General features: G+C 48.6%; 1 protein-coding gene across 4 annotated transcripts; it reads right to left on the bottom strand.

Annotated features, from left to right (window-relative positions):
- Positions 1-75: 75 nt before the first annotated feature.
- Positions 76-27641, bottom strand: LOC310829984 (amine oxidase [copper-containing] 2-like). Of its 4 annotated transcripts, none has more exons than XM_083709285.1 (6): positions 25464-27641; positions 11319-11604; positions 9774-9903; positions 1392-2098; positions 478-946; positions 76-322 (listed from the first exon to the last, which is right to left on the bottom strand). In XM_083709285.1, exons 1-4 carry the CDS (start codon positions 27235-27237, stop codon positions 1814-1816), a joined length of 2475 nt encoding a protein of 824 aa, XP_083565411.1. In that variant the 5' UTR covers positions 27238-27641; the 3' UTR covers positions 76-322; positions 478-946; positions 1392-1813. The 4 variants fall into 4 exon arrangements, with proteins under 4 accessions (XP_083565411.1, XP_083565414.1, XP_083565412.1 ...); XM_083709288.1 differs by lacking the exon at positions 25464-27641 and adding an exon at positions 13145-15339 and having other exon boundaries at positions 76-334; positions 488-946; XM_083709286.1 differs by lacking the exon at positions 25464-27641 and adding an exon at positions 13145-15339 and having other exon boundaries at positions 478-2098.
- Between the last annotated feature and the right edge of the window lie 295 nt (positions 27642-27936).

Raw genomic sequence — 27936 nt, 5'->3', positions numbered from 1 at the left:
TGAGCTCCCCAAGACTTGGAGCCATGTTCACCCCCTGCCCCCAACACAGTACTTTGGACAAAGGAGGCTTAAGAGTGCGGCTCTTTGTTTGTTTATTTGTTAATTTGCTCAGAGAGATGTACAGTTTAGTTTTTTTCTAGTTCACAGTGTCTGCCAAGAATCTTCACCTTACCCCGCTGAGGTGTCAAAACATACCAGTGGCTGGGTTTCATCAAATCAAGCAAAAACATGAACACAGAAACACCCCTCACCCTCAGGAAGCCATTTTACCGTGAGGGCAGAGCTATGGTTCCACTTAAGGAATTCACAACTGCAAGCAGGGCTTTTTTTCAAGCTGGGACTCAGTGGCGTAGCATGGGGGGTGCAGGGGGGGCCGGCCACACCGGGTGCAACACCTGGGGGTTAGGGTTAGGGGGCACAAATCCACGGGTTAGGGGGCGCAAATTACTTGCCTTGCCCCGGGTGCTGACAACCCACGCTACGCCACTGCTGGGACTCTATGGTGGGTGCCATTGTTGTTCTAAGAGAAAGAGGGGGAGCCATTCGTGGTGAGTTCTGCTACCTCTTTTTCTAGAAAAATAGACTGACTGCAAGTGATCAAAAAAGGAGGTAGAACCTCAAAACGGTGAATAGGAAACTATAACGCAAGGTTTAAAATGCTTGTTGTGTTTCAGGTTACACCTTCAGGGGAAAATGAGGCATTTTTGGGGGGGAGCATCGCAGCAGCAGCAGCAGCAGCAGCAGCATGACTCTGGCTGAAACACACTGGATATTTTACACCTTGCATTAAAGTTTCCTGCGCAAGGCAACATTATTTTGAGGTTATGTCTTCTCCCTCCCCTTCCCCCACTTGTGTCCTGGTGATTTGTAGGGCAGTGGTTCCAGTTTCGAAGTGCTCTCATCTCTTGCAGGTAAATACATGGTTTTCTCTCCCTCTAGGGTTGAGCTAAAAAGAGAGAAGTTTTTGCAAGTTATAGCAAAAGCTGGCTGTCGATAGTGCTGATTACCCAACCCACTGAAGCAATAGTTTCTTAAAAAACAAAACGCTTCCACACACCCCTTCTCTCAATTTCATTTTTTTTTTTAAAAAAGGAAAATATTACTGAAATTACAGAAGACTTGTGCTCTTAATTCTTTTATTTTATCTTAAAGATGGGCATCTCACCCAAATCCACTGGGCTGGATGGGAGAGAATAGCAATTGTGCAAGAATACTGTAAAGCAATTTGTAAAGTCATGACATGAAGTCAGGCTCATATCATGGTTAAAGGAGACACGCCAATTTCTCCCGGAATACTGGGTCTTGGACTACCTTTCGATTCACGGGAATCCCAGATTGCTAGTAAGAAAGCGAATAAGCAGATCTTCACTGCAAACCCACCCCTGATTTACATCAGCGTAACTACAGGAATTTCAGTTTGGTGAAGGTGCTAAGACGCCTTTGTTAAAAATCGCCAATCCAATTTCCAGAATTGCAGCCTACAGAGTTCCTTTTGGAGGGAGAATTGCTGTTAAAAGTCAGCCACTCCAGGAGCTAATTAGGCTTATTGAGATCTCCAGAAGGAAAAAGATATACGAGCGTTTAGGTGACTGGTGAAAAGGGTAAATTTCAGTTGAGCAATGTGCCTGGGAGTGCAAATTTAATTTGTCCAAACTTGTCCAATACACGCAAGCAAGGATTAAGATTTGGATTGAAAGATAATAGACAGGGAGATAATTGCTTAGGAGTAACAGCCCCTGGTTACATACTAATTTCACGCTGAGCTGTCCACACGGACCCCTCTGCCAACCACCCACCCAAAGTCAAGAGCTTCTCAGAGCCTGGTCAGGTTTTGGAAGCCCTCGTAAGTGAAAGGCGGAAGGTTGGGTAAGCATGCCGCTGTTTTCGGCAGGCATGCAAGGTGGTTGACGGCACAGGAAGTCGGGTCCTGTTCGCTGGTGAAGAAAACGCCGTCCGGAGAGTAGATGGAGGGATCGTCATCGAAATAGTTGTAGGGCCTCAGGAGGAAGCCAACTGCATTCCCAAGCGTCACCGTGTTGGGGACGTCCTCCGCGTGTGGTATGTGCAAGAAGCCCGTGGTAATCCAGGCAACCAGGTCCTGGGGAGGGAAAAAACATTGGCTCATGACATCTGCTAAGAGGGTGCAGCAGTGATGCAGGGCAGTCACACATACATGATAATAATACAGTGGTACCTCGGGCGGTGCTGTGGGTTAAAGCACAGAGCCTAGGGCTTGCCGCTCAGAAGGTCGGCGGTTCGAATCTCGGGGTGAGCTCCCGTTGCTGGGTCCTTGCTCTTGCCAACCTAGCAGTTCAAAAGCACGTCAAAGTGCAAGTAGATAAATAGGTACCACTCCTGCGGGAAGGTAAACGGTGTTTCCGTGCGCTGCTCTGGTTCACCAGAAGCGGCGTAGTCGTGCTGGCCACATGACCCGGAAGCTGTACGCCAGCTCCCTCGGCCAATAAAGCGAGATGAGCGTCACAACCCCAGAGTCGGTCACGACTGGACCTAATGGCCAGGGGTCCCTTTACCTTTACCTTTACCTCGGGTTACATACGCTTCAGGTTACAGACTCCGCTAACCCAGAAATAGTACCTCGAGTTAAGAACTTTGCTTCAGGATGAGAACAGAAATCGTGCTCCGGTGGCACGGCGGTAGCGGGAGGATCCATTAGCTAAAGTGGTGCTTCAGGCTAAGAACCGTTTCAGGTTAAGAACGGACCTTGGGAATGAATTAAGTACTTAACCCAAGGTACCACTGTAATAAATCATAATAAATTTTATTTATACCCAACCCTCCCTGGCCAGAGCCGGGCTCAGGGCGGCTAATACCAGTAAAATTACAGTAAAAACATAATGGGGGAAAAAACCAATTTAAAATACAGGTTTAAAATGCAATTTAAAATGCAGCCTCATTTTAAAAGTAGCCCATAGAGCAAAACCATAAGGGGAGGGAAACATAAGGGTCAGACTGAGTCCAAACCAAAGGCCAGGAGGAACAGCTCTGTCTTGCAGGCCCTGCGGAAAGATGTCAAGTCCCGCAGGGCCCTGTGATAGAGCATTCCACCAAGTCGGGGCCAGTACTGAAAAGGCCCTGGCCCTAGTTGAGACCAATCTAACCACCTTGCGACCTGGGACCTCCAAAATGTTGATACAGCTGAGGGCACATTTATGCCACTCCCACTGCAATGGCTTCCCCCAAAGAATGCTGGGAACTGTAGCTTACCCCTCACAGGACTACAGTTCCCAGAATCCTTAGCAAACTACAGTTCCTAGGATTCTTTGGTGGGAGAGCTCTGGCTGTTAAAGTGCTATAAAGAGTGTTTTAAACATGTGAACTCAGTCTACGCTGAAACTCAAAAGAGTTTTTCAACATGCGTTCATGGGTTCAAAGACAGCTATCTGAAGTTTGGGGGCAGACTGGTGGTGGATGGAAAATAGCTGATGTGGATCAATGAGCAATTATTAGCAAAAGCCGGAAAATTCTTTGCTCCAACTGTCTGTCGTGCACCCGTAACCTGGGAGTGGGGTAGACTCTATGTCTGGAGCCAATTTGTGAAAGCAGCTTTTGACAAATGGCTTCTATTTCGTGAGGGAGGAACTGGGATTTTGTGGTGGCTGCTTGCCTGCTTGTACTCCCACAATAATCTGCTCAACGTGTAGATTTGTAAATAAACACAAAAGGGAGGAATTCGATGCAGAGCCTAAGATGAACGTTTCCCCGGCACAATGATTTTTCCATGGGCAACAGAACATTATCTCCCCTCTGCTTGCCCCAAAATCTGTTCTTCCAACAGTCTGGAGGAGATTAGGGGATGGTTCGGGGCATGTGTGGTATGAACGTCCCGTTGTAGAAGCTGGCGTTGGTCTGCTCACGCCATAATTTAATTGAAGGCTCAAGGCACAACCCAAAGTGACCAAGTTAAGCTTGCGGGATCAAATACTTTCAACTCAGGAAGCCGAAGATGGGAAGAGATTGCTGAGAGAGGGACAAAATCTGGAAGGAAATGTCACAAGATTCCTATTGGGAAGATCTCAAAACACAGAAACCGCCGTGGGAAATCCACTCCACTTCCCAGTGGGGAGGGGTTGTGGTGGACCACGTGGCCACCCACTCCCCTACGGGGGCAGGGGACGAAGTCCTGCGTCCCCTGGAGGTTCCCAGCTGTGTCATTCGTCTGCCAGCCAATCCGCTGGCTGGGGGGCGTGGCCGGGCCCCATTTAAACTGAGGCGCGAGTCAGAGAGCTTCCTCTTGGCTCACTTCCTTGATTTCTTGCATACAAATTCCCAGAGCCCTAAAGGTCTCTGACCTGAAGACGCACAGTTGCCCTTTATCCCATAGCCTCCCTCCTGGTGTGCTCTCTGCCCCGATGGGCAGTCAGAGGCTTCAGGAGACTGTACCCATGAGGGTCCAGATTCTGCCTCTGTTGTTGTTGTTGAAATTTGTTGTGGATGGTAAGGTAAAAGGTAAAGGGACCCGTGACCATTAGGTCCAGTTGTGGCCGACTCTGGGATTGCTTTATTGGCCGAGGGAGCTGGTGTACAGCTTCCGGGTCATGTGGCCAGCATGACTAAGCCACTTCTGGTGAACCAGAGCAGCACATAGAAACACCGTTTATCTTCCCACCGGAGTGGTACCTATTTATGTACTTGCACTTTGACGTGCTTTCGAACTGCTAGGTTGGCAGGAGCAGGGTCCGAGCAACAGAAGCTCACCCCGTCGCGGGGATTCGAACCGCCAACCTTCTGATCGGCAAGTCCTAGGCTCAGTGGTTTAACCCACAGCGCCACCCGTGTCCCCTGTAGTGGATGGTAGGAGAGGATATATTGATTACCGTATTTTTCACTTCATAAGACGCACTTTTTTCTTCCTAAAAAGTAACGGGAAATTTCTGTGTGTCTTATGGAGCGAATGCGAGGTCCCTGGCGCCGAATTGCCCAGGGGCAAAAAGCAGGTCATGCTTTTTTTTTTTTTTTTTTTGAAAGAGGGAAGTGGGTGTTGAAACAAAGCTGCTGATCGTTTGCGGAGAGAGAGAAAAGGAATGCTAGAGATAAAGAAGGCTGCCTGGGAGGGGGGAGGTAAAGACAGCAAACTTGCAAAGGGGGAAAACAGGAAGACTAAAGCAATAAGGAGAGAAATTAGAAGAGAAAGAGGAGCAAAAAAACTGCTCCAGCTAAAGAAAAGACACTAAGGCAAACAAGAGGGAAGGGAGTGTTGAAAGGATACAGCTGATCGGTGGGATCAGAAGAGAGAGAAGGGAGGCTAGCGGAGGCTGCCTGGGATGGAGGAGGTAAAAGCCCATGGATCCTCACGATTTTTACATTGGGTCACCCCAAATTCTCCATCAGATCGCATAGCATGTCCATGGCTACACCCTGAACTAAAAAAATCACGCACCCACTGTTTCCTGGGGCTGAAACGGTACAAAAATGTGGTTACAAAGCACGGATCCACATGGATCCTCAGGACTTTTGCATTGGGTCACCCCGAATTCACCATCAGATCACATGTCTGTGGCCACAGCATGAACCACAAAAATCATACATCCACTGTTTCATTCAGAATATTTTCCCCCCTTGTTTTCCTCCTCTAAAAACTAGGTGCGTCTTATGGCACAAAAAATACGGTAAATATTATCCTTCCTCACTCACGCTAGTGAGCTGGTAGCAGAGCACATTCCCTGTATATTTCAGGAAACTAGTTGGTAGAATCTCTTGAGTTAAGCAATCCAGTCTGGCTTGTCCAGATTGGATTTGTTCCTGGTAACCCCCCCCCCTTGTTCCCTCTTAAAAAGAATCAAGGCACAACAGTCTTCTTTTAAAAGTACCGTATTGGCCGGAATATAAGCCGCACCTGCAAATAAGCCACACCTTTAAAATTCAAGGGGGAAAAGGCAATACCCGAATATAAGACGTTCCCTTAAAATTCCGCAGGCACTCACACCCGTAAATGGCAAATGTAGAAGAAGCGATATTGTAAATGCCAATTTTTGAAAGGTTGTGAATTTAAGCCACACTTTACTTTTTATGGTCGGAATTGGGGGGGGGGGGAGTGTGGAGTATTTGGGCCAAACCAGTAATAAGAAGTTTACAGTGGTACCTCGGATTACATACGTTTCAGGTTACATACGCTTCAGGTTACAGACTCCGCTAACCCAGAAATAGTACCTCGGGTTAAAAACTTTGCTTCAGGATGAGAACAGAAATTGTGCTCTGGTGGTGCGGCGGCAGTGGGAGGCCCCATTAGCTAAAGCGGTGCTTCAGGTTAAGAACAGTTTCAGGTTAAGAACGGACCTCCGGAACGAATTACAGTCATACCTCGGGTTAAATATGCTTCGAGTTGAGTGTGTTCAAGTTTCGCTCCTCGGCAACCTGGAAGTAACAGAGTGTGTTACTTCCGGGTTTTGCCGCTTGTGCATGCGCAGACGCTCAAAATGACGTCGCGCGCATGCGCAGAAGCGGTGAAAAGCGACGCGTGCATGCGCAGACATGCCGTCACTAGTTGCGTTTACCTCTCGTTCCTATCTAGAGGTACCACTGTAAGTACTTAACTGGAGGTACCACTGTACTTACATTCAGTTCACAGTATGATCCTGAAGGCAGGCTTTAGCTTGTAGTTACAGAAGATGTGCTGCTGGCTGAGAGCCAGCAGACAGCAAAAGAATATCAAGAGAGCAGCATCAAGAGAAGGGTCCAGAGAAAGATGGCTGCATGACCAGCCATTTTATGGGGTCTGCCAGGGTCATGCCGATTGACCTGGTCATACGCTGGAGGGAGGACGCTCCAGGCCAGGTGTCACAGGAAGTCCTCCTGGCTGGAGCAACATCCCCCTGTGCGTCCACTCTGGGCAAACAGGAAATGTTGTATTGGACTGCTTTCTGTGATGTTACAACCCACAAAACTGGTATACCGCCCTGTACACATAGATCTCCGGTTGGTTCACAATATAGAAAACGCAGAATCTAGAGGTACTGGCGGCTCCCAACAGGCTTCTCTGTCTAGGAGGTTCCCCTATGGAGATTCCTGTCCATCACCCTCAGATGCAGTGGTCTCCCTATCTAGAGCCCCTGCAGCCTCTGACTCTGCCCCACATCACCGCTGGGTTGAAGGGCCACGGACACATGTCAGACCCTCCAAGTGTCTCTATTTTCCAGGGACATTCCCGGATTTACAGAAGCCATCTCAGTTTCTGCTTTGATCCCAGAATGTCCTGCTTTCCCCTGTTTTCATAGGAAAAATGTTGGAGTTGTGTGACCCCTGAGCCCAGGAGATAAGTAACTAAGCAACCTTTAGAAGACATCTGGAGTCAGCCCTGTACATAGAGGGAAGTTTTTAAATGGTTAACGTTTTATTATGTTTTTATGAATGTTGGAAGCCGCACAGAGTGGCTGGGGCAACCCAGTCAGGTGGGCGGGGTAGAAATAATAAATTTGTTGTTGCTGATGTTGAATAAAAAGGTAAAGGGACTCCTGACCATTAGGTCCCGTCGTGGCCAACTCTGGGGTTGCGGTGTTCATCTCGCTTTATTGGCCGAGGGAGCTGGTGTACAGCTTCCGGGTCATGTGGCCAGCATGACTAAGCCGCTTCTGGCGAACCAGAGCAGCGCACGGAAGCGCCGTTTACCTTCCCGCCAGAGCGGTACCTATTTATCTACTTGCACTTTGACGTGCTTTCGAACTGCTAGGTGGGCAGGAGCAGGGACCGAGCTCACCCCGTTGCGGGGATTCGAACCGCCGACCGTCTGATTGGCAAGTCCTAGGCTCTGTGGTTTAACCCACAGCGCCACCCGTGTCCCTTGTTCTTGAATAGGATGTCTCTATTTTCATCGGATAAATGTTGGCACTTACCAGCGCCAAGAAATTTGGTGAGTTAAATGGATTTGGGCCACACAGCCAGCAAATCCGTTCTCCTGCCTTTCCGGGCAGCTTTCAAAATGCAAGAACAACCACAGGAGGGAAAGCGCTTGATGTTTACAGTCATTTCCTTTGACAGAAATGCAACCGAGAATTCCAGGCCAAGAATTCTAGAACATTCAGCTGTTGGGTTGATTTGGTTGGGCTCACGCCTCAAATCCCACAGAAAATGGTCAAGCGGCCTGTTCTTCCATTTATGTGAGAGTTCAATGAACATTAACATCAAGACAACACCCCAAAAACATTATTATTAGCCACACATTAATCATTTCTTTCCTAAGAGATGGCAACTGTGCTTAGGAGGATGTGCGCGACACATGGAAAACATTGCTCCAACTCACAATTTTTTGCATTCCACACAAGACAAAAAGCCTTATGGCGGTTTCTAATCCTGAATTTGCTGGTGCAGTTTTAATGAGGAAGCAATGAGGTATTCATTAGCAGGCAGCATGGGGAGTCGTTAACTCTTCTGAGAACACCAGTTCTCCACCAGTCAATTATTTTACCCAGCCTTGGAATCAGAAAAGGGAAAAAATCCTGCTAATATATTGGGAGGTACTGGCAGTAAGGTAAAGGTAAAAAGGTAAAGGACCCCTGGACAGTTAAGTGAAGTCAAAGGCGACTCTGGGGATCAGAAGGTCGGCAGCTCGAATCCCCACGATGGGGTGAGCTCCCGTTGCTCAGTCCCTGCTCCTGCCAACCTAGCAGTTTGAAAGCACGAAGTACAAGTAGATAAATAGGTACCACTCTGGTGGGAAGGTAAATGGCGTTTCCGTGCGCTGCTCTGGTTCATCAGAAGTGGCTTAGTCATGCTGGCCACATGACCCAGAAGCTGTATGCCGGCTCCCTCAGCCAATAAAGCGAGATGAGCGCTGCAACCCCAAAGTCAGCCACGACTGGACCTAATGGTCAGGGGTCCCTTTACCTTTACATTAACTTTACCCATTCCGTTGTCCATGTTCCTGCCATTCACATTTCCCCCTCTTTATAAGCTACTTATGCTGTGATGCCATGCCAACATATTTTCATTTGTGTACTTTTGTTAACACTCATGCTCATTTGCAGACATCCCGCTTCAGGAATAGCAGTATACAACACCAACAGGAAATGTGGGGTCTGTAAAAAGGGACAAGCTTCTCCCCCTTCTTTTCCCCTAAGTGTAAGTTAGTTGTAAAGGTAAAAAGGTAAAGGACCCCTGGACAGTTAAGTCCAGTCAAAAGCAACTCTGGGGTTGCGGCGCTCATCTTGCTTTCAGGCCAAGGGAGCCAGCGTTTGTCCACAGACAGCTTTCTGGGTCATGTGGCCAGCACGGCTAAACTGCTTGTGGCACAACGGGAAGCCAAAGCGCACGGAAATGCCATTTACCTTCCCGCTACAGTGGTACCTATTTATCTACTTGCACTGGCATGCTTTCAACCTGCTAGGTTTGCAGGAGCTGGGACAGAGCAACGGGAGCTCACCCTCTCGTGGAATTCGAACCGCCGACCTTCCAATCGGCAAGCCCAAGAGGCTCAGTGGTTTGCAGTAGGGTAGGTTCAAGCATACCAGCTGCTGATTCTCTCCTGCAAATGCTGCCTCCAATCCCTCCGTCTATGTGAACTAGCAAACACAGGTTCAGAAACCCCCAGATTTGCTTCAAATGTGTGTTTCCACTTCGAAGACGTGTGAAAGATGCATTGAAACCTATTCCCCTTTATATCCTGCTTGAGAAGCCAATAGAAATCAAGGGTCATATGATAAGGGAAACAGGTGTGTAATAGATTTGTCGAGCATCTAGTTTCTGGTTTGAGTCTGCATCCTGCCCTATTCCATGGAGGTTGTACAGATTACCAGAAGCTGCGGCAGAGAGTGTTAACTCACCTCGTTGACAATCGTCTCATTGTCTATGAAGTCAGCAAAGGCAACTGAAGGAGTCCAGGGGTCATTCTGGTTATAGATGCTGGTGCTATACGGTTCCTCTTCCTTGCGCTTGGTGACAGCCAGTTTATACCTGGAAAGTAGAGTAGCAAAGAAAAAAGCAGCAGCAGCAATAACAACAGAAAACAAAATGAAGCATCGCTGAAGCTGAACAGTATCCCCACTTTCCTACAGATGAGGCCCAGCATCATGCTATGGCGCTCTGTCTTTGCTTGTGGCTGACCGCAGCTGACAAGATAGTGGATGCTCTCCTGAAATTGGGACATGGGACGCTTGCCGACAGGTGAGGTGGCTCCTTACTGCTCTTCCAAAGCAGAAATGCAATTGATTTCCCACACTATCAGGGGTTTTGTGTGCTGTGAGTGGGCCATTTGAAACTTGCAACCACTATAGCCTTAGTGTGACTGGGTGCCCATTTATGACCCTAATTTTTTAAAAAATAATAATCAGAATTTTAATTAGTGCTAAACACTTACCCAGCAAATACGTTTTCAAATGAAATATATACAGTGGTACCTCAGTTTTCGAACATCTCTGGTGACAAACATTTTGGTTTTCGAATGCCGTAAAACTGGAAGTAAATGCTTTGGTTTTTGAATGTGCCTTGGAAGTCAAATATGAAACTCCGCATTGAGTTTTCTGTTTTGAGGCTTCTGTACTGAGTTTTCTGTTTTTGAAAGTTTCGGAACTCGAACGGTCTTCTGGAACGGATTACGTTCGAAAACTGAGGTGCCACTGTAGATACTTCTACAATGCCTTAATGATGTTATAAAGCCTGCCTGTCTGCCTATCTAAAATATATTTCTGGTCGGCACCCTTTTAGCAACATGGTTGACAACAGTGACCAGAAAAAAGTGAGTCATAAAATGGCACAAGTTGCAAAGGGAATAAACAATGTGTGCTGAGCTACGATAGGTTTCTTTTCCCAGTTATGTCACTGCCCATGTCAAAGCCCTAAAACAACAAAAGTAAAGGTAAACGGACCCCTGACCATTAGGTCCAGTCGTGGACGACTCTGGGGTTGAGGTGCTCATCTCGCTTTATTGGCCGAGGGAGCCGGCGTACAGCATGTGGCCAGCATGACTAAGCCGCTTCTGGCGAACCAGAGCAGCACACGGAAACACCGTTTACCTTCCCGCCGGAGTGGTACCTATTTATCTACTTGCACTTTGACGTGCTTTCGAACTGCTAGGTTGGCAGGAGCAGGGACCGAGCAATGGGAGCTCATCCCATTGCGGGGATTCGAACCGCCGACCTTCTGATCGGCAAGTCCTAGGCTCTGTGGTTTAACCCACAGCGCCACCCGCGTCCCTAAAACAACAAAAGAATAGTGCTAAAGGGATCTACATATGTGGAGATTGTGATGCTCTTCCAGAAAAAGTTGGACTTTCTGTGGTCTGAGGAAGAAATGGAGGAACCATGGGGAAAAGACAGGAAGAGAATAACTAGATGATGGGCCTGTGATGTCACATAAGACGCAATCACTACCTGCCCCAACTGATAGCTCTCTCCATTGGATCCGTCTCTGGAAGGTGTTCCCCCAAAAAGCTGATGGGCTGGATCCGATAGCCACGATTATGGCCCCATTTGTTCTTGCTTTCTGATGCAAAATAGATGTATCTTGGCATGTCGTCGTGTAAGCGAAAGGCAGCCTTGTCTTCCGTGTCTAGGACTTTCTTCACCAGTTTCATCCGGTTGATCTCGTGTTCCGGGCTCCAAGGGACCTTCACTTTTTCAAAAGTCATGTCGTTGGCTACCAAGGAATTCTGAACACCTAGAAAGAGGGATGGCGAGGGTAGAACGGTAGTGAAAAATCATATTCTCAAGATCCTTTGTATATGTCCATACTGGTGGAGCCATTCGGCAGAGACCCTACCTGCCCGCAGACTGTCTGGCCAGAGTGGTGCATGCTCTGGTTATCTCCCACTTGGACTACTGCAATGCGCTCTACATGGGGCTACCTTTGAAGGTGACCCGGAAACTACAACTAATCCAGAATACAGCAGCTAGACTGGCGACTGAGAGCAACTTCCAGGACCATATAACACCGATCCTAAAGGATCACTGGCTCCCAGTACATTTCAAAGGACAATTCAAAGTGTTGGTGCTCACCTTTAAAGCTCTAAACAGGCTTCGCCCTGTATATCTGAAGGAGCATTTCCACGCTTATAGTTGAGATCCAGCTCTGAGGGCCTTCTGGAGGTTCCCTCACTGTGAGACATGAAGCTACGGGGAACTAGGCAGAGAGGGCCTTCTTGGTAGTGGCACCCTCCCTGTGGAATGCCCTCTCATCAGATGTCAAGGAGGTAAAGAACCACACAACTTTTAGAAGACATCTGAAGGCAGCCCTGTCTCAGGAAGATTTTAATGTTTGACATCTTTTTTTAAAAAAATATGTGCTGGAAGCTGCCCAGCCAGATGGGAAGGGTTTAAATAATAAAATCATTGTTTATTATTATGATAGGCTTGCAGAAACAGTGGAGAGACAAGCCTAATGTGTTGGATTTATCATCATGTATGGATTACAAGCTCAGCAAGAGCAAAAAAATAAAATAACTAGAATAACTGTAGACTTAAAATCTAAGCTTTACAGTGAGGGAGGGTGAGTGACTGGAACAAGAGGGCATGAGTGGGAGCTTGTAAAATGCCATCGAACCCCTGCAAGGTGCTAATCAAACCCAAGAGTCCCATGGAAACACAGTCAAAAACAATATTTTAGATGGATTCTGCAAATCCAGACACAGGTTGTTCCTATCACAAAGGGCAATGAAGCAGTATATAGATGTGGTTGCTCCAATGGTGCCCTCTCCTGGCAGAAACTTTGCCACTCAGTTCACGGAGATCTAGTAGGAATGTCAGCAAATTCCATCAGAAAGGGGAACAGAAATTCACCCAATTTGCATGTTTGTCCGAGGTCAGTAATGGAAACTGTGCAAGCAAATACAAGTGGCATTTACTATCTTTTTTCCCCCCCCAGCCTGAAAATTTAACACAAGTGGTTATTTCCTGCATGGTTTTGACATTTCCCTCAATGCATCAAGATTAACTGTGCAATTAATTACTTAATTAACTGCATGTGTTTTGGCCATAGCAGATAGCAAGATGAATAGCTAAGGTTTCAGCGGAAGCTGAACTGCAGCAGAATGGAAACAGTGCTTTGTTGCAACAAACCTGACCCAGGGTGGAAATTGCGGCCCCCTGGCACCCCTGGGTTGTGGGGTGGGAAGAGTGAGAAAGCACCCAGTGGCAAGAAGCAGAGCTCTCAACAAGGGCAGAAGACAGAGCAAAAGTGCCGTGATCAAAGTAGACCTTACCTCCCACATCCAAGTCCACTTTGTAGTTGATGAAATGAGTGTGGATCGTTCCAAGTGTGTGCTCTGCCACTCTGTTGCCATAGTCCAGCCCATCACCATAGAGGAAAGATGATGTTATATATCCACTGGCTCTCACTTTGCTTTCAATAGCACCGTTTGGATGGAAAATGAAGTCCCAGACGTAGTCATAGTTCCCCATAGTAGATACAGAACGAAAGACCAGCGCAGAGGCAGGCAACCCCCCATAATAGAGAGACTGGAGGTTGGAGTAATGTCGCCGGAAGGGGGCCTCCACATTCTGCTCAAAAACGCAGATGGAGTTCTTCTGCACCTCTGGAGTCACGGTCTCAATTAAATAAGCGGTGTCAAGGTAAGTGGCAGAGTAAGGGCAATCAACTCCGCGGACGAGGGAATAAGAATACCTCCCCATGGCAAAATTGACATCCATATATCGGGTGGACATCCCACCAGGGCAGTTGGAACCGTAGACAGACATGGCGTCCTGCACACTGAGTTGGTAGACAATCCTTTGGCCCTTAAATCGGACGTCGTAGACACTGGGTCCTCTGTTCACGTCCATCCTGAAGGCAAAACTCCAGGATGGGGAAATGACCTGGTTGTTCCTTATGCTATAGCGCGGTCCGCACGGCTCGTAGTGCAAAGGACCAGATCCCAGAGAGGAGACCCTTCGGTCGATCGAAGCAAACCCCCCGTCGGAGGAGATTCTCTCGACTTTGGCCACTTTCACGCGATTCGCTTTGAATTCCTTTTCCAGCTCCTGCAAACCATCATAATACTGACCGTTATAAAACACTTTTGGCACGCTCCAGTGAGAGATGTTGAGGCTGCTGTGGTTTAGCAACAGCTCAAATCCCACCGGGTGCAGGAAGAAGCCCTTGATGTTCTGGAACAGGGTAAACCAGGTGGCACGATCTCCAGACTGGAACCCCCGAGGGGCTGAGGTGAGGGCCGCAAAGTCGCTCCCGTTGTGACCAAACACCTGTTTGAAGAAAGTGGCAGCCTCCAGCAGCTTCCCTCCCAGTAGGAATTTCCCAATTTGTTCGTATTCATTCCCCATCACAGTTCGGCTGTGGTAAGATAACTTTCCTCTATATTTCTCCGCCGTCACATCCCGATGATATGTTGGCGCCGGGAGTGGGCCCACCACATACTCTGTGATGTTTGGTTCTGCCTGGTTTCCAAAGTACACCACAGCCAGTGCCTGTCGAACAGGCTTTGGCCCTGCATGATCAAGGAATTTCAGCACCTGTTCCTTGCGGGGCACCTCCACTTCCAAGTAGTAAAGACAATTATCAGAAGAGTTGGCGTGATAAGCATCCACCAAGGGTAGCCCCAGGTGAGACTGCAGGTACTTCAGCACCACGGCCATCTCTTCTGTGGACAGGTCAGCAAATACCAGGCTCTGGTCATTGTGCTTTCCGTTCAGGGAATCCTGAGACCCCGCAGGACAGTGAACAAAGGTCTCCCTCCTGGTCAGCAACACGCACACCAAGGCAAAAATAGCAACCAGAGCGAGCAGCAGGAGAACGAGCAGGGCTTTCGGGCTCATCGCGGCAAAGGAATGCTTCAAAGCCCTGTCCAGTTGCTCTCACCAAGTCCGTCCCAGTGACCGCTCATTTGGCTGCTGGGTCAACGCAGCTGGAAAAATGACTCAATCCAGGAAATGCTAGATGATTAGGTAGAGGCCAAAAGGAAGAGGCCTGAAGTACGTGAGTAACAAAAAAACAAGGACCACCCTATCAGAACAGCTGGTTCATCACAGAGTAGATCTATTACGCAGTCGGAGATCTGAACACCAGAGAGCGAGACATCTGGGGACTCTCTGTGGCAGTCAGTCTGCCACTGTTCCACTGGCCTGAGGGCGCCTTCATAGAGAGCATGGCAGATCACCTCGTCGCTCCCATTATGGGAAGTTCCCAGAGCTGACTGTTACGTTGGTTATTCTAGTTCAGAGGTCCTTATTTCTTCCCGCCCAGACATATTAATGGGCTTGATTTTCATACTCTTGGAAACCAGCCTTCGCTTCAGCAGCAGGGAGGGTGTGGTGTATGTGCGTTTGTGTGTCTCATTCAGTTATTAAAAAGGAGACGAGAGCAGCGAAGAATGAAATTCCACCTGGAATTTGAACCCAAGGCTCCTTCCAGATGTCATGAATTGCGGGCACGATGCTATTGGGGGCAGTTAAACATGATTGCACTTTTAATATGATTTGTGCCCGCTAAAAAATTGGGGTGGTTAGTGCAAGAGCACCTTGGCAATGTGCTGAAATGTGTCCTCTACATTCTTCCTCTTGGTGTCAAGACCCTGGCATTCCTGTGGGGTTTTGTGTGGACATAAGGGATAGATTAGCCCAGCAATCTCAGCCTGAACATCAAAACTTACATATGTGTAAAAATGAAAATATAGCGGTATTGTGTCACAACACAACTAGGATGCGGGTGGCGTTGTGGTCTAAACCACTGAGCCTCTTGGGCTTGCCGATTGGAAGGTCGACAGTTCGAATCCCACAACAGGATGAGCTCCCGTTGCTCTGTCCCAGATCCTGCCAACCTAGCAGGTCGAAAGCACGCCAGTGCAAGTGGATAAATAGGTACCACTGCAGCGGGAAGGTAAACGGCATTTCTGTGCGCTCTGGCTTCCATCATGGTGTCCCGTTGTGCCAGAAGCAGTTTAGTCATGCTGGCCAAATGACCCAGAAAGCTGTCTGTGGACAAACGCCAGCTCCCTTGGCCTGAAAGCGAGATGAGCGCCGCAACCCCATAGTCACCTTTGACTGGACTTAACTGTTCAGGAGTCCTTTTTACCTTTACAACTAACGTACACTTAGGGAAAAAGAAGGGGGAGAAGCTTGTCCCTTTTTACAAAGCCCACACTTCCTGTTGGTGCTGTGTACTACTATTCCTGAGGGGGGATGTCTGCAAATGAGCATGAATGTTAACAAAAGTACACAAATGAAAATATGTTGGCATGGCATCATGGCATAAGTAGCTCATAAAGAGGGGGGAAAGAGAATGGCAGGAACATGGACAACGGAATGGGTAAAGTTAATGTAAAGGTAAAGGTAAAGGGACCCCTGACCATTAGCTCCAGTCGTGGCTGACTCTGGGGTTGCGGCGCTCATCTCGCTTTATTGGCCAAGGGAGCCGGCGTACAGCTTCTGGGTCATATGGCCAGCATGACTAAGCCGCTTCTGGCGAACCAGAGCAGCGCCCGGAAACGACGTTTACCTTCCCACTGCAGTGGTACCTATTTATCTACTTGCACTTTGACATGCTTTCCAACTGCTAGGTTGGCAAGAACTGGGACCGAGCAACGGGAGCTCACCCCGTCACGGGGATTCGAACTGCCAACCTTCTGGTCGGCAAGGCCAAGGCCCTGTGGTTTAGACCACAGCGCCACCCGCGTCCCTAAAGTTAATGTAGGGATGCAATAATGTGTGAACATTGGAGAAGCATATCAGAACCAATACAAGTGGATTATGTGTAGACAGCAGACCTTCCAAATGTCCCTATTTTCCAGGGACGTCCCTGATTTAGAGAAGTCGTCCCGGTTTCTGATTTGATCCCGGAATGTCCCACTTCTCCTTAGGATGTCCCTATTTTCATTGGAGAAATGTTGGAGGGTATGGAATTATCTGACCCACCGAGCCGTCAGAAGGCAATCCTATACTGTATAGAGAATTTTTTAAAATAAATGTTTAATGTTTTATTATGTTTTAATATATGTTGGAAGCTGTCCAGAGTGGCTGGGGCCACTCAGTCAGATGTGTAGAGTATAAATAGTAAATCATTATGGAATGGGACGTCCCTATTTTCATTGGAGAAATGTTGGAGGGTATGGGACAGCCCAGTATAAATCAACGCCAAATGCACCCAAAATAACGGCATATTTCTGCATGCATAACACAGCAGTCTGGGTAGGCTGTAGGTCCTGGGCTTTACTTCCATGGAGGAGATGGGTGAGAGCCAGTGTGGTGTAGTGGTTAAGAGCAGTGGACTCATAATCTGGTGAATTGGGTTCGATTCCCCGCTCCTCCACCTGCAGCTGCTGGGTGACCTTGGGCCAGTCACACTTCTCTGAAGTCTCTCAGCCCCACTCACCTCACAGAGTGTTTGTTGTGGGGGAGGAAGGGAAAGGAGAATGTTAGCCGCTTTGAGACTCCTTCAGGTAGTGATAAAGTAGGATATCAAATCCAAATTCTTATTCTTCTTCCTTTGAACCACTTGCCAGTTTTGTTCCCATTTGGATGAAATGGGTGTGCTGATGTGATTGAACAGAGTCCCAGAAAATAGCAGTAGCTCTCCTAACAAAATCAGAACAACACATTGCCAGGTGACAGGAAGCCATGCCGCACAGCACACCAAGAAAGTTCAACCGAACTACAGCTGCCCTTTGCGGAAAACCTTGAGATAAGCCTGGGGGGATGTAGATGACAGATGTGCTGATCAGCAACTGCTATGGGCTGAAGAAGTAAACACAGAAGTCAAGTTGCAGAGCGCCTGGGGAGGTCAACAAGATGGAAGGACAGCTTTTAGGCTGGGACTGGAAGATTTTTGGTGTTGGAGTCAGGCAATTTTAGATTCTGGATGCAATGGTCTTCCAGGAACCCTTCTCTTGAGATGGTAATACATACGGCTTCAGAATGTGGTAAGCCAAACTCATTCTGTTGAGTTGGAATCTGGCCCTGCCCTGAATGGAGCACTAGGAATTTTGCAGTTACTTGCAGAGTCGTGATGCTTTATGTGTCTAGGTGTGTGGGGCAGCAGTATGAAATGGGAAAGGTTAAGGGGCAGGGGCAGTGATGTAGCGTGGTGGTGGTGGGGCATAGGGGTAGTTGCCCCGGGTGCAAAATTGTTAGGGGTGCAAAATTGGCACAACACCTGGTGCTGCCTCTGTTGAAAATGCTTTCTCCATGCGAGCCAGGAAGTGATCTCCCCAAGGGGTCAAGTTCACTGCATGTACAGTGTTAAAAGAAAATATTATGAAGATGATGTATAGATGGTATTTGACTCCTGTAAAATTAGCAAAGATTTACCATAACAGTGATAATTTATGTTGGAAATGTAAAGAAAAGGAGGGTACTTTCTATCATATGTGGTGGACATGCCCCAAGATGAAAGACTTATGGGAGAAGATTTATAATGAATTGAAAAAAATGTTGAAATATCCATTTATTAAGAAACCAGAGGCCTTTCTTCTTGGAATAATAGGTTTGGAATTGCCCAAGAAAGATGTTCAATTGTTTTCGTATGCCACAACTGCAGCAAGAATTTTGTTAGCTAAGAATTGGAAATCACAAGAAGTCCCAACAAAAAAAGAAGGAAGTGATCTCTCCAGACAATGGAATGACTCTTATTTTCTTATCTTTGCAGCTACAATCTCTCCTGGCTGAACATGGATGCTGTTAGGCAGTTGAATGAGCATGTGTACTCTGTTTCCCTCCCGCGGCCCTGGCAACCCAGCTACACCACTGGGCAAGAGGGGAATTCACAGCAGTAGTTGGGGTTTGGGAAAGCACAGTCTATTTTGGAAGTCCAGACTCGGAGATAGAGGAGCCTGTTTTCAGCTTGTTCACACTCTGGGGACCAGTGGAAGAAAAACTGCAGGAGTTAAAGCTGGACCTGTGCACAGACCAGGAGATAACCTGAATTACTGGCAGCTGGTTTAAGTGAGTCAGCCATGCTGGTCTTCAGTGTTGAAACATATCATTAGTTAAAAACATGTTCGGGAGCCTAGATTTGCAGCTTGGATCAAGGCATAAATTAAGGTCGATGCAGGAAACAGTTTGAATGGAAAAAGCAGGAGCCCTTCCTTAAATGTTGGAGGGTATGTAAGTGCTGAATAAAGAGGTCCTGAGAACCACATTTGGCTGTCAGCCCTGAGACAGAAGACAGGCCTCATTCAGTTCAAGACTGAGCAAAATACATCAAAGTCTAACAATAGGTCCAAGAAAGGAACCTTTGGGGGGAAATTAGTTAATATTTTTTTTATTAAAAAAAACCATACACACACACAAAAAAGACAGAAACTGGGAATTTGAGGATAGGGGGGTACAACCACCCACAGTTTCTGAATACTTCAGCTGAGCAATAGCTATTGTGTTCAGATTTGAGGCACCGCAATGTAAGGAGCCGGCGAACAAAACTGGAAACGATTCAGAGATCTGTGATCATAGTTAAAGCCAGCTCTAGATGAAAAAGCGGAATGAACTGCAAAACATGGAAATGCAATTAAGGCAAGGATCCAACAGACTGAAGGACTAGTTTTTTCTTTGTTGTTTTTTTTTTTTTTTGAAGAGGTTCTTGGCTTTCCTTTTCTCAAAGCGCAGCAGGCCCACTCACACCGGGAAAGGAAGATTTCAAAGGAGTTTGTGCTGTGGTGGGTTGAGTGGAGGTCAACTATTTAAAGGATGAAAAGTTTGAAAAACACCAGGCCAGCACAAGGATAAAGGGTGCCGTCACGGGAGCCGATTTTTGGGAGATCTCGCCCTAAATCAGCACCAATTCCAGCGCATGCAAGGAAGCCGCCTCAGGGACTTCTGCCACCTGAGGCGGTTTCCTCACACCGCCTAATGACTGGGCCGGCCCTGGTTTCCCGGATGCATCAGGTGTGCGTTTGGTGTGGGTGTACTCAGCCAATGAAAGCTCAAAGGCTTCTCCTTAAAACTGACGTAGCCTGTTATTTCCTGAGCAAGGGGCCCTCAGCATCTCTCGGGGCCTTTTGTCCTCAGGGCAGCTTTCCAGGAAACAACCAGCAGGAAGGCTGCAATTTGGGAACCTTACCTCATTCCTAGAGCAATGGTACAAGGTTCCCCCCCTCCCAATCGCCCCTGCCCTGGACAAGAACAAAACAATATATCCTCCAGAGTCTAGCCCCCCCAACTTGGTGGGGCCTAGATGTCAACATGTCGCCTTTGAGGAGGGGCGGCTGGCTGGGAGACTGCAGTCAAAGAGCCTCATGATGCTCCCAGCTGCAATGCGAGGCCTTTTTTGAACTCAAACATTGTAAAAACAGTCTCCTGTGCCAAGCTGGTTGAGGTCTATGAGTGGACCGACCCATTGATCTACAATTTCCGGCAATTGCGGGTTGGAAAATATTGGTGGTGCAAGATATTAGCGGCTGAACGATGTTCATCCATGAACCACATCTATGGGGTCACCAATACAGACTCTCCAAGTGCCCCGATTTTCCAGCCCCCGAATTACAGAAGCCGCCCTGGTTTTTTATTTGATCCCGGAATGTCCTAGTTTTCCTTTTTTCCTTCAGAGAGCAATTTAAAGTGGTGCAAAACGCAAGTCCTGTTCGCACTGAAAATAAAATCCCTGCCCCAAATGAAGGAAACGGTGACATACGAAGTCGTTCCTATAACTCCGAAGGAAAAGGTCAACAAGCCACTTTGAATTCTTCAACTGGAATGCTTCAGCAGCCAGCCATTACTTAGGAAACACAGGGAGTGTTATTCATTTATTGTAGAAGGAGCCTTACACTGTCTGCTCAAGAGTAAGCCTCAATGTATTCTGTGGAGCTTACTCCCAGGTAAGGTGTAAACTACAGCCTTACACTGCAATCCTAATTATTTTTACTCAGAACTAAGTCCCACTAATGGGATGCGGGTGGTGCTGTGGTCTAAACCACAGAGCCTAGGGTTTGGCGATCAGAAGGTCGGTGGTTTGAATCCCCACGACGGAGTGAGCTCCCGTTGCTCTGTCCCAGCTCCTGCTAACCTAGCAGTTCGAAAGCACACCAGTGCAAGTAGATAAATAGGTACCACTGCGACGGGAAGGTAAACGGCATTTCCGTGTGCTGCTCTGGTTCGCCAGAAGCTGCTTAGTCATGCTGGCCACATGACCCAGAAGCTGTCTGCGGACAAACGCCGGCTCCCTTGGCCTATAGACTGAGATGAACGCGCAACCCCAGAGTTGTCCGCGGCTGGACTTAATGCTCAGGGGTACCTTTACCTTTTAAGTCCCACTAAGTTCAATAGGATTTACTCTCTATGTTCCTGATCATTCCCAGTTGTTTTTTTTAATTATTATTATTATTCCTGCCTTTTTCCCTGACAGGAACTCAAGGCATCGTACAGTTAACTTTCCCCCCATTCCAATCATGTGTGGAAGGTGCTGCACACATTCCCTTCCCTCACACATTTTTTTCCTTTACAACAACCCTGTGAGGTAGGCTCGGTGGAGAAGTTGTAACAGGCTCAAAGCGACCAATGTAGGTGTGCATATGACGCACATGTGTGCACCAGGATCAAAGGCGGGAGATGCTTCCTGACATAGAACAGAATGCCCTGTTTTCATCAGAGAAATGTTGGAGGGTATGATCTCAGCTTGAGGGGGATGGCAACCACATCTAGAACAGGCTGAAAACTATTATCTCTGAGCCTGTATCTAACTACAGCACCTACCAGGATTGCGTTTGTTTCTTGACCAGCAGCCCATTACTGATTCCAGATACTGGTTCTGCGCTTCCAGAGCCTCACCTAACTGGGATGGAAATGATAAATGGAGCTGGGCGACATCTGACTGGTACTACTAAATTCCAAATCCTTAGATACCTTTGCAGAGAGGCTTCAAGTACAGTGGTACCTCGGGTTACATACGCTTCAGGTTACAGACTCCGCTAACCCAGAAACAGTACCTCGGGTTAAGAACTTTGCTTCAGGATGAGAACAGAAATCGGGCTCTGGCGGCGCGGCGGCAGCGGGAGGCCGCATTAGCTAACGTGGTGCTTCAGGTTAAGAACAGTTTCAGGTTAAGTATGGACCTCCAGAACGAATTAAGTACTTAACCTGAGGTATCACTGTAGTGCAAATCCTGGCTGCTTCACACACATTCTGCAAAAGTATCATAGGAAAAATGGGGGGTGAGGAGGGGGAACAGATCCACTGAACTGCCTTCTACTATATGGACAAGTTAAAATATAATGTTACGAAGTACTGGAAATTAGGCTTAAGTTGAACACTTGGGGGGGGGGGGACACCTTCATTCTTACGAACGCTTCTGCACTGAAAACAAGTTGATTGTGGAGATGGTTGAATGTCCATTGCTGGAAACTTCCCAGGAAAAGCTGGAAAGGAATCTGTTTATCCTTTAAGTACAGGATGTTCTGCTCACAGCATCATTGGACTCCATACTGATCTCTCTTTATCTCAAGTCTATACAGTGGTACCTGGCAAGATGAAATTATTTCGTTCTGCGAGTTTTTTCGTCTTGCGAATTTTTCGTCTTGCGAAGCACAGATTCCCATAGGAATGCATTGAAAATCAAACTTGCAAGACGTTTTCGTCTTGCGAAGCAAGCCCATAGGGAAATACGTCTTGCGAAGCAACTCAAAAAACGAAAAACTCTTTCGTCTTGCAAGTTTTTTGTCTTACGAGGCATTCGTTTTGCGAGGTACTACTGTAGCTCATTCTGAATTCATTTGGAACGATCACTGCATCTTCCCCACAATCCTTTACCCTTCAGCTGAGCTCTGCTTGACTTTTCACGAAGTCCCCATGCTTTTTGCTTTGCAGACATGCTGCCAGGGAAACCTAGGACCTATCCTCACCGCCTCAAAAATCAGCTTTTGGCCTGCCTTTTCCTGCCTTTTCCAGGTACGAACCACATTGACATCTCTGCTGCAATGTTCATATAAGATAGGTAAAGGGACCCCTGACCATTATGTTCAGTCGTGGCCGACTCTGGGGTTGCGGCGCTCATCTCGCTTTATTGGCCGAGGGAGCCGGCGTACAGCTTCTGGGTCATGTGGCCAGCATGACAAAGCCGCTTCTGGCAAACCAGAGCAGCACACGGAAACGCCGTTTACCTTCCCCCCGGAGCGGTACCTATTTATCTACTTGCACTTTGACGTGCTTTCGAACTGCTAGGTTGGCAGGAGCAGGGACCGAGCAACGGGCGGTCACCTTGTCGCAGGGATTCGAACCGCCAACCTTCTGATCAGCAAGTCCTAGGCTCTGTGGTTTAACCCACAGCGCCACCCGCGTCCCATCACATAAGATATCCTGGAGCAAAAATCGCTTTTCTCCTAACCGGGAGTAACGCGAAAAGGTTTTCTGATACAATACCACGAAGCTTTCCCCTGTAAGGTGTGTTTGACATAAAACGTTTATTCATTTGTCTTGGATCCTCTCTGCTTTTCATGCCCCAGCTCCTCAGTGGTACCCGTAACACAAACCCCATTCCTCTCCATCTCAACCTCTTTCTGCTGTTGCCCACTTCCAGCCCCAGCTCACTCATTCGTGGCGCTTATGGCCCAGAGCCCATAGAATCATAGAATCATAGAGTTGGAAGAGACCACAAGGGCCATCGAGTCCAACCCCCTGCCAAGCAGGAAACACCATCAGAGCACTCCTGACATATGGTTGTCAAGCCTCTGCTTAAAGACCTCCAAAGAAGGAGACTCCACCACACTCCTTGGCAGCAAATTCCACTGTCAAACAGCTCTTACTGTCAGGAGGTTCTTCCTAATGTTTAGGTGGAATATTCTTTCTTGTAGTTTGGATCCATTGCTCCGTGTCCGCTTCTCTGGAGCAGAAGAAAACAACCTTTCTCCCTCCTCTATGTGACATCCTTTTATATATTTGAACATGGCTATCATATCACCCCTTAACCTCCTCTTCTCCAGGCTAAACATGCCCAGCTCCCTTAGCCGTTCCTCAGTGCCCAGTGCTCAATGAAGAGCCCAGTGCTCTTCATTCCCAGAGGTGCTGAGGACAGTGGCCCAGCAGGGCAAGGAACTGGGCAGCTGAAAAGAGGGCGCTCCAGGCAGCAGCAAGTGGCCACCCAGGAAGAACACCACTGCCACCCTATTCCTGCCTTCTGGCTTTCAGCTGAGGCCTTTCCCTGCCCCATCCCTACCAGGGATTTCTAAGCACTTACTCTCCCCAGGCATGGGCCAGGCCTCGGGGCAAGTGGACGTGAGCAAGGGGCACAGGCAGGTGAGGAGCACATTTGTATGGGACCCAATCCCTTTGCGCTCACTAGGGCTTACTTCTGAGGAGGCCGAAGCAAGTCATCAAGGCCACTCGGAAGTGTATCTCCTGCCTCAAAAGGAATCCATTCATTTGTAAATCTGCAACAGGAAGCCTTGCACTAGCCACTAGGTGGCACTGCCTACAAAGCAACAAAAGCTGCAGTGTTCCCGTCCTTCATCCATAAGGGAGAGATGATAAGGAAACCTGCTTCAGAAGATGGGAGGGCTGTGCCCCTGGGCAACTGATCTGCAGCACAGCTGATAGTTCAATAGCACAGGCCACCGGGTCTATTATCTTAGCCTCGCAAAATAAACACCAAGAGGCCACCTCTGGAAGTTGAGAGTTGGGGTGGGGCGAGGACAGTGGCGTAGTGTGGGGGGTGCAGGGGGGGCGGCCGCACTGGGCGCAACATCTGGGGGTTAGGGGGCGCAAATCCACGGGTTAGGGGGTGCAAATTACTTGCCTTGCCCCGGGTGCTGACAACCCACGCTATGCCACTGGGCGAGGACTTTGGAAATCTTTCTAGTATATCCACAAGCCAGTATCTTGGCAGAACAGGAAAATATACGAATGACTCTCCCCTCCGCCCTGCATCCCCACTCCTGGCAGATTCACTGCAAGGCACAGAGACATTATTGAGTTCTCCATGGTTCAGAGGACCCACTGATGCATTTGTCAGAAAGGACAGAGAGTCCGCTGACAGGCAAGCACAAGGAAAACTAATACAGTGGTACCTCTGGTTATGTACTTAATTCGTTCCAGAGGTCCGTTCTTAACCTGAAACTGTTCTTTACCTGAAGCACCACTTTAGCTAATGGGGCCTCCTGCTGCTGCCGTGCCGCCGGAGCACGATTTCTGTTCTCATCCTGAAGCAAAGTTTTTAACCCGAGGTACTATTTCTAGGTTAGCGGAGTCTGTAACCTGAAGCGTATGTTACCTGAAGTGTATGTAACCCGAGGTACCACTGTATTAAGACTAAAATTAAGAAAGGGAGGCTGAATTGCTTGGTCCGTGCTCTCCTTTTGAGTAGCAGTCTTGGTCTTCTCCTACTAGGTGCAAACGGCAGTAGGAGTTGGAAGGGACCCCAAGGGACATCTAGTCCAACCCCCTCAATGCAGGGATCTTTTGCCCAATGTGGGCTTTGAACCCACGACTCTGAGATTAAGAGTCTGATGCTCTACCGGCTGAGCTATCCCAGGGTGATCCATTCGAGCCTCCATCATAGACCAAGAACTATCCCACAGCAAGAACGGGACATTGCAGCAAGACACAGAGACTGCTCCAGGAGTGTGAAGGTGAAAAAATGCACACACTTACCACCAACGTCCAGGTCCACCTTGTAGCCGACGAAGTGGGTGTGGATGTTCCCCAGAGTGTGGTCCCCAACCCGGTTCCCGTAATCTAACCCATCGCCGTAGAGGAAAGATGAACTGATATAACCGGAGGCTCGTACTTTGCTTTCAATGGCCCCGTTGGTGTGGAAGACGAAATCCCAGATGTAGTCGTAGTTTCCTATGCTCGAAACCGAGCGGAAGACCAGTGCGGTGGCAGGTAGCCCCCCATAGAAGATGGAACGGAGGTGGGAGTAATGGCGCCGGAGCGGAGCGCCCAGGTCCTGCTCAAACACACACAGGGCGTCGCGGGTGACCAGGGGCCTTTCCGCTTGAGCTAGGGAGCGGACGTCAAGGTAGGTCGCGGAATAAGGACAGTCGACACCTCGAACCAAGGGGAAGGTGAGCCTCCCAATGCCAAAGCTTCCGTCCATGTAGCGGATAGACATCCCCCCAGGGCTGTTGGACCCGTAGACCGACATGGTGTCCTGCACACTGAGCTCGTAGGCGACCCTTTGACCTTTGAACCGGATGTCAAAGAGACGTGGTCCCCTGCTCACATCCATCCTGAAGGCGAAACTCCAGAAGGAGGAAAGGACTTGGTGGCCCTTCACGCTGTAACGTGGCCCCTGAGGCTCGTAATTCACAGGGCCCGGCCCGGCGGGGGAAACCTTAGGCTTCAATGAAGCAAAACCTCCTTCAGCCGGGACCTTCTGCACCTTCTCCACTTGCAGACGTCCTTCGGCAAATTCTCTCTCCAGCTCTGCCAAGTCCCGGAAATAGCGGCCGCCATAAAACACTTTCTTCACGGCCCAGAGGGAGAGGTCCAGGCTGCTGTGATCCAGAAGCACCTCCAGCCCAACTGGGTGTAGGAAGTAGCCGGTGACGTTCTGAAACAGGACGAGCCAAGTTGAGCGATCTCCGGACTTCAGTCCCCGCGGAGAGGTGGTCATGGCGGCGAGGTTGGTCCCGTCGTAGTCCAAGACCTGCTGCATGAAACTCGGAGCTGTGGGGAACGCCACCCCATGCAGAAAGTGGGCCATCTGCTTGTATTCGGCATCCAGCGGGGGCCTGCGATAATAAGGCAGCGGCCCTCCATATTTCTGCACCGTCACATCCCGGTGATAGGTCGGCTCTGGGAGAGGTCCCACCACATACTCGGTAATGTTTGGAGCAGGTTGGTTTCCAAAATACACCACAGCCAGCGCCTGTCTAGGAGGGCGGATTCCTCCGTGATCCAGGAACGCGAGGGACTCGGCTTTGGCTGGCAACTGCAAGTCAATGGAATAAATGCAGTTGTCAGAGGGTCTTGCCTGCGAAGCATCTTCCAAGCTCGCCCCAAGGTTGGACTTCAGGTACAGCGCCACACGGGCCATTTCCTCCTGCGACAGATCTGCAAACACCTGGCTGCAGTCGCTGTGAAGATGCTCCGGGAAGCTCCGCGACTGGTAACTGCACCAGGTGGCATTTTCGCCTCTGGTCAACAAGACGCAAACCAAGGCAAAAATCACAACCAAGGCCAGGAGGAGCATGAAGAGAAGAGCTTTGCCGTTCATCTCTGCAGCAACCGTGGAAGCTGCAAAGCATTGATGGAGCCCGGCAGTGGTGGTCGCAGCTCCAAGCAGCTCCTTTGAACTCTGACCAGCTGGATTAACAGAGCGTGGAGACAGAGGTGAGGCAGAGACAGAGGGAGGGGCTTGCAGAGGGTCAGCAAGAGGCAGATGGCCCCGGGTTTCAACTTGTCTTGCAGAGATGTTCATCCAGAGGCAGAGGTATCCCAGGGATTTACAGCAGACGGTGACTCACTAGACAAATCGCACGCCACTCACTCCTGGCTGCTCGTCGAGTCCAGCCAGCTTCCTGGGAAGTCTGCAAAGCCAGGGTCATCAGATACTTGCAGGTCTGGCAGGTTCGCCATGTTTTGTACACTAAGCAGCTGCCCCCCTCTTCCTCCCCAGTGTAGCCTCTTAATGCTCAGAGTGCAAGTGTGTTTGCTCATCAAAACCCTGATACCCTGCTTCTCACTTATTTACGAGATCCAAGGCAGGTAATGGCATGACCCAAGCGCAAGCTTACGAAAGAGTCCCAGAACGTTTAATAGGCCTTATTCCCCCAAGGGAGTGGGTTTAGGACAGCAGCCTAAAAACCCCGCCAATGCAAATATAAAACTGAGGTTTTAAAAAAAGAAACACCGTCACAAACACTAACACAATAATAAAGCATGCCCTTGATCGGGCCTTTCCTTGCAAGATGCTATAATATGCACCAGGCTTGAATAAAAAACCCGATGCATCTTGAGCCATTAAAGAAAAAGGGTATATTTCTGCCAAGCAAACACGCATGCGAGGAATGCAAGGTCCCTCTCCCTCTCTGCATTCCACAAGGAATATCAGATCATGAGGAGAAAGGATGTCCTGCTTTACAAAAGGAGAAAAGGAGTGAGAAGCAAGCATCACCAT

The sequence above is a fragment of the Podarcis gaigeae genome (genome assembly GCF_964106915.1).
Source record: "Podarcis gaigeae genome assembly, chromosome: 13".
NCBI classification, from domain to species: domain Eukaryota; kingdom Metazoa; phylum Chordata; class Lepidosauria; order Squamata; family Lacertidae; genus Podarcis; species Podarcis gaigeae.
Note: the sequence above shows the minus strand (reverse complement) of the source record. Positions and strands in the feature narration are given on the sequence as shown.